Source organism: Arvicanthis niloticus, chromosome 10 (assembly GCF_011762505.2).
Source record: "Arvicanthis niloticus isolate mArvNil1 chromosome 10, mArvNil1.pat.X, whole genome shotgun sequence".
In the NCBI taxonomy this organism is placed as follows: domain Eukaryota; kingdom Metazoa; phylum Chordata; class Mammalia; order Rodentia; family Muridae; genus Arvicanthis; species Arvicanthis niloticus.
The window spans coordinates 52,565,819-52,580,059 of record NC_047667.1 but is presented as its reverse complement, the minus strand read 5'-3'; the positions used below and the strand labels follow the sequence as shown (position 1 = coordinate 52,580,059).

The following is a 14,241-nucleotide window of genomic DNA, read 5'->3' as shown; positions in this document are numbered from 1 at the left end:
ATTTCTCCAGTTTCTGCTGGAGGCAAAAATTAAAACATTAAACCATATTAAGGGAATTGTGGGCAAGGAGTTATAAAAAGTCATTTTTTGTAAGGTAAACTAGGCTTTTTACTTACCGAAAGGGTTTACTCTATCATTTCAAAATATGTTTTAACTATGGGAGGTAGTAAGCAGAACAGTCTCTCTTGAAACTTTGTTTTCCACTACTCCTAATCGTAGATAGAAAGTTTTTAGTTACAGTAGAAGATTGGGTTGACTCAGTAGGAGTCTTGTGTCTGCACCTGTCTCATTGTAAACTGTCCTGTATTTGGAAAAACACGGAAGTACCTTTTTAAAATAAGTACTTCTTTATGGGAGACTAAGGCTTTCGTGTTCAGCTTTGCATATTCAGTATGCCCCTGTTTGTCTTGTTGAGGCTAGCCAAATAGCTACCATTGCATCTCTTCCCCAAGAGGAGGAAAAGCAGCATTGCATTCTGTCCAGCTAGCTTTCTTCTCCTTTCTCCTCCCTGTCTGGGCCCCTTCTTTATCGTATCACTGACTTATGCTGATGTAAGTGGCCTTGCCAAAGGAGTGGGACTTGTTTGCAGAGAGCAACTAGGCAGTCAGACCTATGAAGAGGCTAGGAAGTATGGGTAACCGGACTCCCACATCTAAAGAGTGCCTTCCAAATTTCTCTAAAGAAAAAGAAACTCAGAATGATTACAGAATATTGAAAATATCTATGCTGTCAGACCCCTTAAAAATCTATATTTACTTTTAATACCACAGTTTCTCTAACTACCATTTATTGAATGCTTACAATATTTAATTTCAACTTTCGTTGTGTTTTTAGAAAAATCTTTAGTGCTGTGCATATTACCCAATTTCACTTAAATTCATATGACGGGTTAGATATTATTTCAAAGAACAGGGAGTTAAAGTATAAAACTAGAGAAGAAATAAAGGCAAGTTTGTGACTAGCACCTTGTATAAGATTTTTCTCATAAACTATAATACATAAAATTGAAAATTTAAGCAACACATAGTGTGTGTTGAAACCTAAAGTCATTTATAGAACTATATAAAATAAATTCTGGCTGGATCACTTGTTGAATATTTTGTGAATTTCTTGCCTTGTGAGAATATGAAATGTGTAACAGACTCCTTTTTATAGAGCTGAGAATTATCAATTTATGTAGTTACTTTTTGTGTTTTGTCCTTGTTGTTTGGTTTTAGAAACAGTGATCAGCCTGGAACACTTTATATAAATTTAAAAAAAAAAAAAAAAAAAAAAAAAAGGCTGGCTTTGAACTCCTAAAGACCCTGGTGGCCCTGCCTTCAAGAGTGCTGGGATCAAAGGTGTGTAACACACACTCTCAGATAGATACTTTTTAAGACCAGTAACACATTTTCCTAGACTTCTTCACTTCTCCATCACCAGTGGTAGTGATTAATATTCTCTTATCTCTAGAAAGAGAAAATGAATTGCTTTTCTGTAAGGTCTCTGCTAATATAGTAACATGTAACTGGATGAAATATGAGCTGATTACTACCCTAGAGACGTAGAGCTCACTTCTTGTTTATCTTCTATAATGTGCACTATCTTCATAGACACAAATTGTTTCCATATTTTGGACCACTTTGGAATAAGAGCACACTTTATTGATTTCTCAATGTTAAGGGTGTGTCGCTATGCTCTTAGCACTCTCTACTGGTATTAATTTGTTAGTTTAGAAATGTAGATACATTTGAGTTCTGTGTTGTACATTAGATTATCATGCTTGATATATTAGAAATAAAACTCCAGGGTTTTGTTTGTTTGTTTTGTTTGAAGTAGGATGTAGTGGGCTATGCCTAGCAGTTGGAGAACTAAGGCAAGAGGATTATCTTGAGTTTGAGGCCAGGCAAGACTACATAACAAGACCTTGCCTTGAGAAAAGAAAACGTGAAACACCGGGCACCATTTGTGCCATGATGATAAAGAAAATTAATAGTTTATTTAGATCATGTTATGCTTGTTTCAATTTTCATTTTAAAATACTGCTCTATTTCATTTGTTTAGTAATTTAATTGTGATTCTTTTTAAATTCATGAAAAAGTACGAATTTTAAAGAAAGGTACTTTGAATGTTATATAAAACCGAAGTCTAAAACTTTATAGGTTCAGGAAACAGTTGTGTTGATCACTGTTTCCTAAAAGGATCACAGCTATAAGTTTGCTTTATAAGATTTTCAGGGTAATGAAAGGTGTGTGAAGGTCAGGCAGATATTACCGTGCATTTTGGACAATTTCCATATGCTCACAGAAAATTTGTGATTTGGGTTTCTTCAGGTTTACCTGTCTTATATGTAAAATGTTATAGATTGTATTATGAGATTTGGTACAAACAGGTGAGACTTACAGTCTTCAGAGGCTTAGCAATCCACCAAGAGCCAAGACATTAACAAAACTGGTTCTGGATAGTTTATAGTGATTTATCTAAGGTCAAGCATAGAAGAACAACATAATGTTATTAAATGGCTGGCCTGCCTTTCTCTTTCTTTCTCTCTTTCTCTCTCTCTCTCTCTCTCTCTCTCTCTCTCTCTCTCTCTCTCTCTTTCTCTCTCTCTCTCTCCTTCTTTCTTTGTAAATTATTTTTAAGTGGGATATAGTGGTACATGTCTTTAGAATCAGCACTTAGGAGGAGTTGCAAAGAAATAAATACAACACACCAAAATTAACCAGATTCAAACGACTATACAACTTAAGGAACTTCTATACAGTTAAATTATATATTTAGAACAGAAGCTATTAAGCTTTCTTCACATTGAATTTTATACTTCACTATCTAATATATTTTTATGCAGTATCAACTACCAAAAACAAAAAAATCTATGGCAGAGTTAAAAAAGAAATTAGCTTTGTGTCCCGTGTTGTAATTTGTATCTGTTGCCTACATTCAGTCCTTCCCCCAGCCCCATAGCCTTTCTTCTTCTTTTTTCTACATATCATCTTGTAGCCCATGTACATTTATTTGCATATAACTAGCTAGTTTCCACATGAGGGAGATGATGTATTTTTTTGTGAGATTATGTAACTTCATTTAATATTACACAATCAAAGTCCATTAATTTTCCTGCAAATTTTGTGATTACATTTTTCTTTAGAATCTGTATAGTATTTCATTTTATATATCAAGTTTTCATTAGCCATTCATCTGTTGACAGACCTGAGTCCAATTTCTTGCTCTAGTGAATAAAGCAGCAGGGGCGTGTAAATATCTCTGTAATAGACCGTGGAGTTCTGGGTATGGACCCAGGGGTGAAATAGCGAAATCATATAGTAGTTCTATTTTTAAATTATTTGAGAAATTTCCAAGCTGATTTCCACAATGACTATACTAATTTGCATCTCTCCCAACAGTGATGTCACCACATCCTCTACTAAATTTGTCAGACTTATTGATGACTGCCATTCTCACTGGGATGAGGTCTTATCTCAGAGTAGTTCAAATTCTCATTTCCCTGATGGCTAGGGATATTAACATATTAAAAAATAGTTATTGGCCATTTTTGTTTCTTTTTTTTTTTTTTTAAAGGAATCTATTCAGTTAATCTCCCCATTTGTTAATTGGCAGTTCTATTTCTTTGGTATTTGACTTCTGTAGCTCTTTGTAAATTCCGAACATTAGCCCTCTGTCTGAAGTATGGTGTAAAGATTTTCTGCCATTCTGTATGTAGGCTACAGTTTGCTCTGTTGATTATGTCTTTTAATGATTTTTTTTTTTTAATACGCTTATAGGCCAGGTAAAATGAACCGTCATTGAAGGAGAAAGTATACAAATTAAAGCAAATGGGTTGGCAGGGGAGCCAGAGTTCAAATTTCAAGAAACCCACATGAATGTTGGATGGGTATAGTGGCTTGCCTGTAATTCCAGCCTTGAAAGGCAGTAGTGGAACGTTCTCTAAGCCAGCTGGCTAGCATGGCTACCCATATCTTTTAGCACTGAGTCTGATTGAGAGATTTTGCCTCAGTGAATATGGAGGAAGAGTGATCAAGTATGATTCCCAACATCAACCTCATGTGCAATGCTCCATGCACATAGAGAAACATGCATACACACCACACACATGAAAAGTTTAAAACAAGAGAAAGAAAGAATGGCAGCAAGGGAAGAGCGTGTGAGGTACACAACACAAGTGTACAGAACAGAAGGTTAGTTTTGCAAGGGAAGTTGGGAAGAAGACAGGAAAGCTGCATTTGGTCTCCAGGGCTCCAGGTACCTACTGCACCCAGAGGGATCATTGCAGTGCAGTAAAATAATGATTTTGATATCAAATCCATCTTACAGAAAAATACATATAAAAGATAAGCAGTCAACATTGAAACTATTAAGAAGTACATGATTCATGAGAATTCAGTGTAAAGAAAAATGTATTTCCAGTTGAAAAGAAAATGTTATGGTAAACATTAGAGGAGATAGAGTTTATGCTGCCCATTGAAGAGTGGGTTACATTTAAACATAATGGTGGTTGACATTTTACCTTCAGCACGAAGAAGCACTTAAAGCTAAGATGAAGTGAAAGAAAGTTGTACCAAGTACCTCTGACTCCTTTTTTTAAAAAGTTACGGTATGTTATATGATCTCCAGACCCTTTTCCATGTAGTCATTCTCAAAATTATAGAATTACATTCTTGTAGAGACTTTAATTCAGCCATTATTACTACCTTGGCTTGCTAGAATAGTTAAGGCAGTTGGGTATGTTTGTTCATTGGATTTACAGGCAGTTAGCTATCTTTTTTCATTGGCATTAGAATTGCTCCTCAGTCTTGCTGCATGTGTGTTGCATGCACAGAGAGAGTGTGCAGGTGGGATTCTCATATATGTGCATGTAAAAATCAGAGCAGGATATCAGGTGTCTTCCTCTGTTGCTTTCCTCCTTGTTAGAATGAGAAAGGTTTCTCACTGAACTTGTTTTTGGCCAGGTTGGCTTTCCAGCAAACTCTCCTGATCTGCCTCTACCTTCAGTGCTAGGGTTTTAAGCACACATGTGGCTTTTTACGTGATGGCTGGGGATTCAAATTCAGGGCCTCACACTCCAACAGGCTCCAGCCCTGTATCCTATCTTTTTTCACTAATAATTTTTATTCAGATGAGTTCTCCTATGACAATATCAAAATCTTTTACTAAATGAAAAAGCCAATGTAGTTTAGTTATGTAAGCCAGTGTACATTTATGAAACACCACCCCAAAAGTTTTGTTGTAAGAAGTCCTGTTAACCAATGATTTCTTCATTCTGTACTATTTATTAGTGATGTAGCTAGTGGCTGTATGACCCTATCCCTAAGGAGATGATAGAAAGGATCTACTCACCCAGATAGGGAGCCAACAACAGACCAAAGCAAAGATAACACCAAGTCTAACTTGGTGAATCAGTGAGTATGTGAGCTCAGAGGAAACTGCTATATAATGCAGATATTTAAAAATTATATCCACAAAAGACAACCAGACATCATTTTCTCTAACATCAAGAATATGATCCCAAAAGATCAGGACATTGGTGGATATAGTTGCTGTTCTTTAATAATTTGAGAACTTGATGCCTTCAGCTTGAGTCTTGGAAACATCTCCAGATGAAATTCTCAGCAAACCAAACCGGTACCATTACAGATTTCAGATTCTAGGCTATCTTCCCTTTGAATTCATGTAGGGGCTATTTCTAGTATACTTTTTTCTTTTATCATTATTAATGTTAGCATAATCTTTATTGCATATTTTACTGTGTGGACCACATTCTTCATTGGCAAAAGGTACTTTTAAAGCCCCAATGTAAAAATTCCAACACTAGTATTTATTGGTGTGCTTTCATAGTAACGTTTTAAATAGTAGGAAATTCTATGTCAGCGATTCTCAACCTGTGGGCCACCACCCCATTCACAAACCTCTGTCTCTAAAAATATTTACATTATTGAATTATAACAGTAGATAATTATAGTTACATGGTAGCAACAAAAATAATTTTATGGTTAGGATCACGACAACATGAGGAACTGTATGTATTAAAGGGGGTTGCATTATTAGGAAGGTAGAGAACCGTTGGTCTGTGGGTTACTGAAAGTGGTTGAAGAGCTTTCAAAGATCCTAGAGAGCAAAGTTAAGCAAAGATTGGTTACTCTGTTCTTTTTGGTCTAAAAGCAGGCGTTGACTACTTGCGAGAATAATAGTCCTTCTTCTAGTGCTTAATTGATAGGTATCACGAGAAGCATACTGTTTCTAAGAGCTTCTAAACACTGTATACTGAGAACTTTGCTGTGCTGCTATCCGTGTGCACCTGTAGCAAGCAGAGAAGTGATAATTACTGAGCTTTGAAAAATGGTACTGGTGTAATGATGCACACCTTCAATTCAGCACTTGGGAGGCAGATGCAGACAGATCTCTGTGATTTTTGAGGCCAGCCTGGTCTACAGAGCCAGTTCTAAGACAGCCAGAGCTATAGAGAGATCCTTTCTCCAGGTTAGTTAGTTAGTTAGTTAGTTAGTTAGTTAGTTAGTTAATGTGATGAATTATGATTATACTTTTGTAATAAATGAATGAGAAAGCAACTCATCCCTTTGACAAGAGATTATCTAGTAACAAACATAGAATTTTAAAAGTAGTCTTTATTCATTACCAATTAAAATGTAGAACACTAATGAGAAGATTTGTAGGCATATATTATCAGAAATTGTCTGTAACTTTCTCTTTCTCTCTTTAGGGACAGTTTAGCTTCATGTGTTTTTCACAATTTTTTTTCCAACAAGAATAAAATAATTTTATATATATATATATATAAAAGAAATTTCTAGCCATGTTATACTTTACATCTTGCTTGAAGCAAAAATCTAGACTCCAGTGCTCTTTCAATTAAATCCATTGTATAGCACCCTGGCCTAGAGCATTGGCAGTAGAAATTGGAAGTCAAATTTAATGAGCCATTGCTGGGGGAGGGGGTAGTGTGAGGAGATTGTGAGGGAGTAAAATAAGAAAGAAGGAGAGAATATACTAAAATGAATATTTGTATGATGTGGGGCTGGGGATATGATGGTGTTCTTTGAGCAGGGACTACCCAGGAGAAGAGTAGAATATAAAGAAATAGTTTTAGCTCTGAAAATGTTATATTCACAATATCTTGTAGCATTTCTTCTGGGAAGGTACAAGAAGTTAAAGAGAGTAGTAACTCTCCTTCCAGAGAAAGGAACACTGTTCATGGAGGGCCCTAAGCAAACAGTTTCTAGGAGAAAGAGACTGAAATAAGCTGGGAGAAGGACCAATCACAGAGCCCTCCTCCACCACTGAAAAAGTTGGCAGATGAATAGGAACCTATACCACTGCCAGCATGGTATCCAATAGCTGCAACTGATATTTAAATTTACATTACATTAAATTAAGAATTGAGTCCCTAGGTCACACTGACATGCTTGGTAAGTTCATTTAGTCACGGATAGTGATGGTTACTGGGTTACTACACAGGTTCTGGTAAACCATGCTTTCAGTTTCATTTGGTTGAGGAATTTTAAATTTCCTCCCTGATTTCTTCAATGACCACTGCACAAGCAACTCAAGAAAGAGTACATTGTTCATAGGTAGATGTCATGGCTCATGCCTGTAATTCCAATCCTTCAGAAGTAGAGGCTAGAAGGAATTTAACTGAAGAAGAATGTTGCAGGCAGGGAAAAATAGAAAAGATAAAATGAGAAATGAACAACAAAAATCCCCAAAATAAAAATGCTACTGAAAGTGTAGTAAAGAGATGGAAATGGAAACATGGGAAAGGAAGAAAGAAATGAAGTAAAAGAAGAATGATTATCCAGCAGTGAAAGAAACCATCCGAAGAATGTTATAAGAGTGTGCAAAATAAAATACAAAGTAAAACATTTTGAATACGATGACATAAAAATACTGGTAAGAGTGTAATAAAAAGACATGAAGGTACTATTATAAAATTATAGAGAGAGAGAGGTGGCTGGGGAGAGGGTCAGGTGGTTTGTCCTTATCTTCTATATGGCTTATGCCTGGTATTGAGCAGGCTGGACGGTATCTGCTAGAGTAACCTTCTCCTCACTACTTTCCCTTCTTTCATACAAGTGCCCCCATGGGATCCATACTTAGCTTTGTAATCTGTGGACTGGGCGAGTTCTACCACCTTTTAGAAACTTTGCAGTTCATACTCCCAGGTGAGTACTGCTCTGTTTTGAAGCATCTCCCAGTTGGTTTGGTGGTGTGGGAAGCCACAACAGTGGTTGACCGGTCTTTATACTTTGAAGACCTAGGTAGTAATCACTTGTTTAAAGCATGCCGTTGTGGCTAGCAAGTAAACATCTAGAGCTTTAGAGTTTTGGGGATCTACAATAATGAATGGCAGGCAGATGGATGGCCCCAGAAATTGGATCCCCTTGTGGACCTCAGGCTCAGGGCTATGTTAAGTTATATGATTTACTTCAAGTAGTGGAGGTCAGCATTACCTTTCCCATACACTTTGTTGTCTGAGCTGAGCTGCCTTCCACCTACATCTTTTGGCTTGTTAGTATTGTTTCTTTCCACAAATGTCGCCCAGGGATGTGTCTGGCCCTGGGGATTGTGGCAGATTACATCTTTGTCCCAGTGCCAGGCACCTGGTTTATCTTTTGAAGAAGCCACGTGTTTCCCCTCCCCTTTCAAGGGATAAACATTCAATGATGGTTAAGATTTAGGAAAATAGCTGAATAATTCTCTTGTATTTGTTACATTTAGCCCTCATTACATTAGGTATATTAAATAAAGGTTAATATAGCATTTTAGGTCGGTTCCAATTTCACATAAAAAAGAGATCTCATACCTGAAAGTTAGATTAAATTTCCATTTTTAAAACTATATTTTTGTTACTAGAAACAAAGAGGTTTCTGAATATGTATAATATACTCAGTATATATCCACATGTTCCTAGAGTCTCTGACAGGATGGGGATAGGAACAAGCAGCTATACTACACCTATAGCACCTATAGCACCTCTCAGGCCTGAGAACAGAAAGGGTATTGTGTCCTTAGATTTTTTTTTTCCCGAGGGCTTTGATCTTCAGAACAAATTATTTTTGTTCTATTGAAAGTGGAGAATTTTTTGCAAATATTTCTAGGATTAAAAAGAAAAGTGCAAAATTTTTATTCTGAAGTACTTTGTGATTTGTGTGATTCTGATGTTGCATCTGACACAGTAACAAAATGTATTTTTATAGATGTAGAAAATAATCTGGGGCCCCTAACATTGGGGGGAAAAAAACAACAAAAATTAATTGAATTAGAGTTAAAGTTTAATTTCTCAAAGGACTGATCTGTTTGGAAACTACTAATGTTACCTGGTAAGTGGTGATTGTGTGCTGTTGCGGCCCGAGCTGCCCCACGCTTGGGGGCCAGAAATGTTGAGAACTGCGCTAGCCCATGTTTGGGGGCCAAAATGTCAGGGACCACTCTATCAGTGTTGGAACCCGCATTGCCAGAAGCCTTGGGGGCTAAATTGTTAGAGCCTGCACTGCCCCAAGCTGCTCCAGTCCTCGGGTCGGAGTTCAGCAAGAGAGAGAGTAAGGACGGACGCGAAGAATGATGACCAGACAGAATGTGATTCAATCCCATTTATTCTTCAGTCTCTCTTGTTCTCTCCAAGTCTCAAGTCTTGAGTTCCTAGTTCCTAGTTTCTAGTCCCTAGTTCCTAGCACCTAATCCTAGTTCCAGTTGCTAGTCTCTTTTCCAGTTCCAAGTTCTTTCTCCAACTGCTAAGTGCCTAATCCCTAGTTGCCTGTCTTGAGTCTCACGTGCCTACTCCAAGTAAGTGCCTAATACTTAATAATAATAATTTCTTCTGTCTGCCTCTCGCCTTTTATATGTCTCACTTCTAAGCCACGCCTCTAAGTCACACCCTTAAGTCACACCTTTAAGTCTCACACACCCAAGGGAAAATCCTGGGTATCTAAAACAAGATGTTATCAGAGTGTGCTCAGCTGTTGTAGGCTATTGTAATCAAGTCTCTTGTCAGGGTATATGGCTCAAGATGGCTGCAAGGATGATAGCTGCCTTTTGTCGACTCCCCACAGTGCACTAAGACAAAACAGGTTTGAATGTAGTTAGAAATTGGAAAAGATTATTTATACTTAGTCAGGCCCTTAAGTTATCCCAAAGAAAGTAAGTCCCAGTATTTAGTGAATAGTAGCTGTGACTTTCAGAGCTAGAGAAAATGGTAGCATTTACCATCTGTTCCTGGTTAACAGTACCATCGCTTTAAGGTTCTCTCTTGTGTGGCTTTCCTTTCTCCATCTCACCCACATATATGATATGCTGATATTCTGATTCACACAGTTTTAGGTAATATTCATAGGCTACAGATTTTCATTCTAGTGGAGAAATGGCAACAGGAGTGGAATAAACAAGAGTGCTGTCTGCCTCCTACAAAAAATAATAATAAATGGACAAAAATGAATCTCCTTTAAAAAGTAGATTTGAAAAAGGCATTGAGCAAGAGAGGAAAAGTGAAAGGAAACTCATCTCAGACAAACTGACACTGAACAAAAATTTAAGTGATCTTTGCATATAATACTCATGATAAAGAGTGTGAGAATACTGAATAGTCTTCCGTTTAGAGACATTTTAAGTTTGTTTTGATTTAAAAGAAATAGTGAAGAGCACATGCTGCTCTTGTAGAGGGCCTGAGTTGGGTTCCCAGCACTCAAATAATAGTTCACAACTAGCTGTGGCTCCAGTTTCAAGGGACCCAGCTCCCTCTTCTGGCACTTATGGGCACTACATGCACATAGTACAATATATACATGCAGGCCAAGCACTCATACACATAAAATGAAAAATAAATAAATCTTCAAATAGTTAGTGTAACTGGGATAACCTCTGAGACAGAATCCAAAGCCCCCGTTTCTCATGCCTTATGTTTCCTTGTGACTTCAGTTTGCTCCGGTTACTGGTTAATCACTTAGGTAGTATTTTGCAAATAGCGTTGACTTGATTCCTTGGTAATAGGATATAAGAGCAATTGGGAGAAATGTAAGGGCAGTTGGTAGAATGAAAGATTCAAAACCCCATTCTGAGCTTAGTTACTATGCAGTTATACAGTGGAACTATTTCTATATATTTTCCTCTCATTTATACAGCAAGATCAGTCAGTTCTGTTTTTTTTTTCTTTAATAGCCTCTTTCAGTTTTACTTTTATCTAAAATGTTGCATAAATGTAGCTACGCTTTAACCAAGCATAGCAGATTTGAGATTCAACTGTGTGCTTGTTGGCTCAGATTTACTTCTCGTGTTGCCCACCAAATGTTTATAAAATGTAGTTTTGTAGTAAAGAGGAGGTATAGATTTATTGCTTCTATGCTTAAATGCGTCATCTCAGTACTGAAGTCTGCTGATATGGGAAAGGAACCGTTGCATGTTGATTCCCTGCCCCCTTGCTGCCTCTGAAGGGAGAAACAGAACTTCATAGAAAATGACTTCAATTCTTAAACCTCATAAAAATTCACATCTTTCTTAGTTAGGTCTGTACCTTGTAACTGGTGCTGTCCTTGGGTTCATCTCTCACTGTCTTTATTCTGTAGCCCCAAATATTTTTTTCTTTTCCTGTCCTTTTTTTTTTTCTTTCTTTCTGGAAGGTGTTTATGAATGAAACTTGCTTTTTTTTTTTTTTCTTTTTTTCATACTTATCTTTATCGGGTTATGGTATCAAAGTTATGCTGACTTTAGTTAATGAGATAGGAAGTGTTTTGTATTTTGTTAATACTGTTCTCTGGGGAAAATATGTAAATGATTTGAATTGTTCATTGAAAAATTGGAAGCATTTTTTTGTAAAGTTATCTAGGCATTTCATTCTCTTTAGGAGATTTTCTTTAATCTGCTAATCCAATTTGTTTAAATGTTGTAAAACTCTTTGTATTTTCTATTTCTTCTTGAGTCAGTTTTGATAAATGCTGTTTTTTAGAGAGTTTTCCCAATTTCATTAAGTATTGGTCTTTTATCACTGTCTTCTATTTTCTTCAGATTAATTTCTTAGTGATTTGATATTTTCCTGTAGAATTTGAAAGATTAAACTACCCTATTCTTCCCTTAGCACTTGGAGATACTAGGATCAAGAGTTCCCTATCCACTCACTTGCTGATCACCTGTTTTTAACCTGTTTTTCTCTGTATGCATTATGAATACGAGATTCCGAAGAGTCAGCCTGGTAGTGCTAGTCTACAGAACCTTTAGCTCTGGCCTGTCATTTCTGATGTACTCTAAACTACTTTGGAGGTTTTTTTTCAGGGTCTTTAGACCTTTATGTGTCTAATATTAATTTTTTACATGATTCATTGGCCAAGAGCCCAGTGAATAAACTCCTGGTTTCTTTTTCCAATGTTCCAATTCTTCCAAGCATGTAAACCCAATTATTACTTGGTTTTGCCTATGAACATCGCTGTCTCCTCATAACAGCCCATATCAAATTCAGTTGGGTTGTTTGTGTCAGACCACCAGAAGAGAGGGAAAAGCTTAGACCACAGAGTCTTGGGGGGGGGAGGGTATATATACAGGAATCTATACCTTTATATTGAAATTATTACAACTAATAAAACTATTTTTATATAAAATGTGACTTAACTATCAGATGGCCTCTTATTAAAAGTGTTTCCATCAGTAGTAAATTCTTCTTGCTCCTCACGAAGTCACTAGTGAGTTTCTTCTGTGCAAGTAAAATACTCAACTAAGTAAGACAAGAATAGAACACAGCCTGAGACCCTCTCTCAGAATCGTCTCTACCATTTTTTCCAACATTAAAAATGATCTCTTCTTAAAAGCCTCCATAAATGCCATGCCAGTTTTAACCTGATTGCTCCAATCACTGTATCTCATCAGTAACTTCTCCCATCCCTCCCACCCCCACCTCAAACAAGAAGTCACTCTGTAAACCAGGCTGGCCTCAAACTCACAGAAATCCTCCTGACTCTGCTTCCAAAGCACTGGGATTAAAGGCGTGTGCCACTGCTGCCCAGCTCAGGAACTCTTATGATGGTCATTGTTTCATTTTTGACCTGCTTTTTAAGCATTGTTGGTGTGACATGCTTGTTCTACCTTTTGAAGAAAAATCACTTGTCATAGTTACTTCTCTACTGCCATGCCAAGACAACTTACTGGAGAAAGTTTATCAGGGTCTTACAGTTTCAGAATATGAGTTGTGACCATCATGATGGGCAGCATGGTAGCAGCAGACGGACATGATGCTGGAGTAGTAGGAGAGGGCTCACAGTCTGAAACAGTAACCACAACCATGAGACTGAAGGGCTAACAGACAGACATGAGCTTCTGAAACCTCAAAGCCTACCCCCAGTGACACATCTACTTCAACAAGGCTGTACTTTTTCTAAAACAGTTTTCACCAACTAGGGACCAAATATTCAAATACATAAGCCTGTAGGGCCATTCTCATCCAAACTAGTGCTCTATTTTATTGTATTTTCCTTTTTTTTTTTTTTTTTTTAGTTAAAAATTTTCTTCAATCTAAAAAATTCATACATGTATTTTATAAAATATCATCATATCCACTCCCTATTTTCCTCCTATTCTTTTTATATCCCCCTCCTAACTTCACGACTTGGAGAGAGAGAGGGGAGGGGGGAGTGTGTGTGTGTGTGTGTGTGTGTGTGTGTGTGTTGATGTTTTGATAACCCAGTAAGTACAATTAGTATTGCCCATCTGTATAGGGTTTGGGGCACAGAAAACCTAGTAGGAACACCTTCAAAATAGATTGATACTTCCTCCTACAGCAACTGTCAACTGCCAGTGGCTCCTCTTAAGAGGGATGCAACCTAAATAGTTTTTCTCTATTGTGCTAGAATTTTGACTGGCTTGATCTTGTGGATTTAAGCAGGTCCCTACAGGTACGAGTTCATGGCCACGTCACATCCAGAAAACAACCTTCTATCCCACTTCTCCCTGTCTTCTAGCTCCCCTGCTCTTCTTGTCTCCTGTCCTAAAGAGTTTCTGTATCCTCTCCCATGATGTCCAATTTCCATTTTTCCAAATCTCTTCATTTCTTTGAAGATATTTAGAAAAGTGATTGTTCCTAGTGATATTGGTAACTGGGGTTGAGTGCTTTGCTTTGAATTTACTTTAATAGTTATTTTGCTTGCTTTCCAGGCACACAGACCAATGGCCTGGACTTTCAGAAACAGCCCGTGCCTGTTGGAGGCGCAATCTCCACAGCCCAGGCCCAGGCTTTCCTTGGACATCTTCACCAGG

The 14,241-nt window shown here is 37.3% G+C and overlaps 1 protein-coding gene across 5 annotated transcripts in view; it reads left to right on the top strand.

Annotated features, from left to right (window-relative positions):
• The window catches only part of Pou2f1 (POU class 2 homeobox 1), a 142,336-nt gene that overhangs the window by 69,532 nt on the left and 58,563 nt on the right, over positions 1 to 14,241 (top strand). For all 5 annotated transcript variants that reach the window (XM_076941534.1, XM_034513204.2, XM_034513202.2 and 2 more), the window contains one exon: positions 14,140 to 14,240. In XM_076941534.1, the coding sequence (XP_076797649.1) occupies positions 14,140 to 14,240 (101 nt within the window). The remainder of the gene's footprint in view (positions 1 to 14,139; position 14,241) is intronic.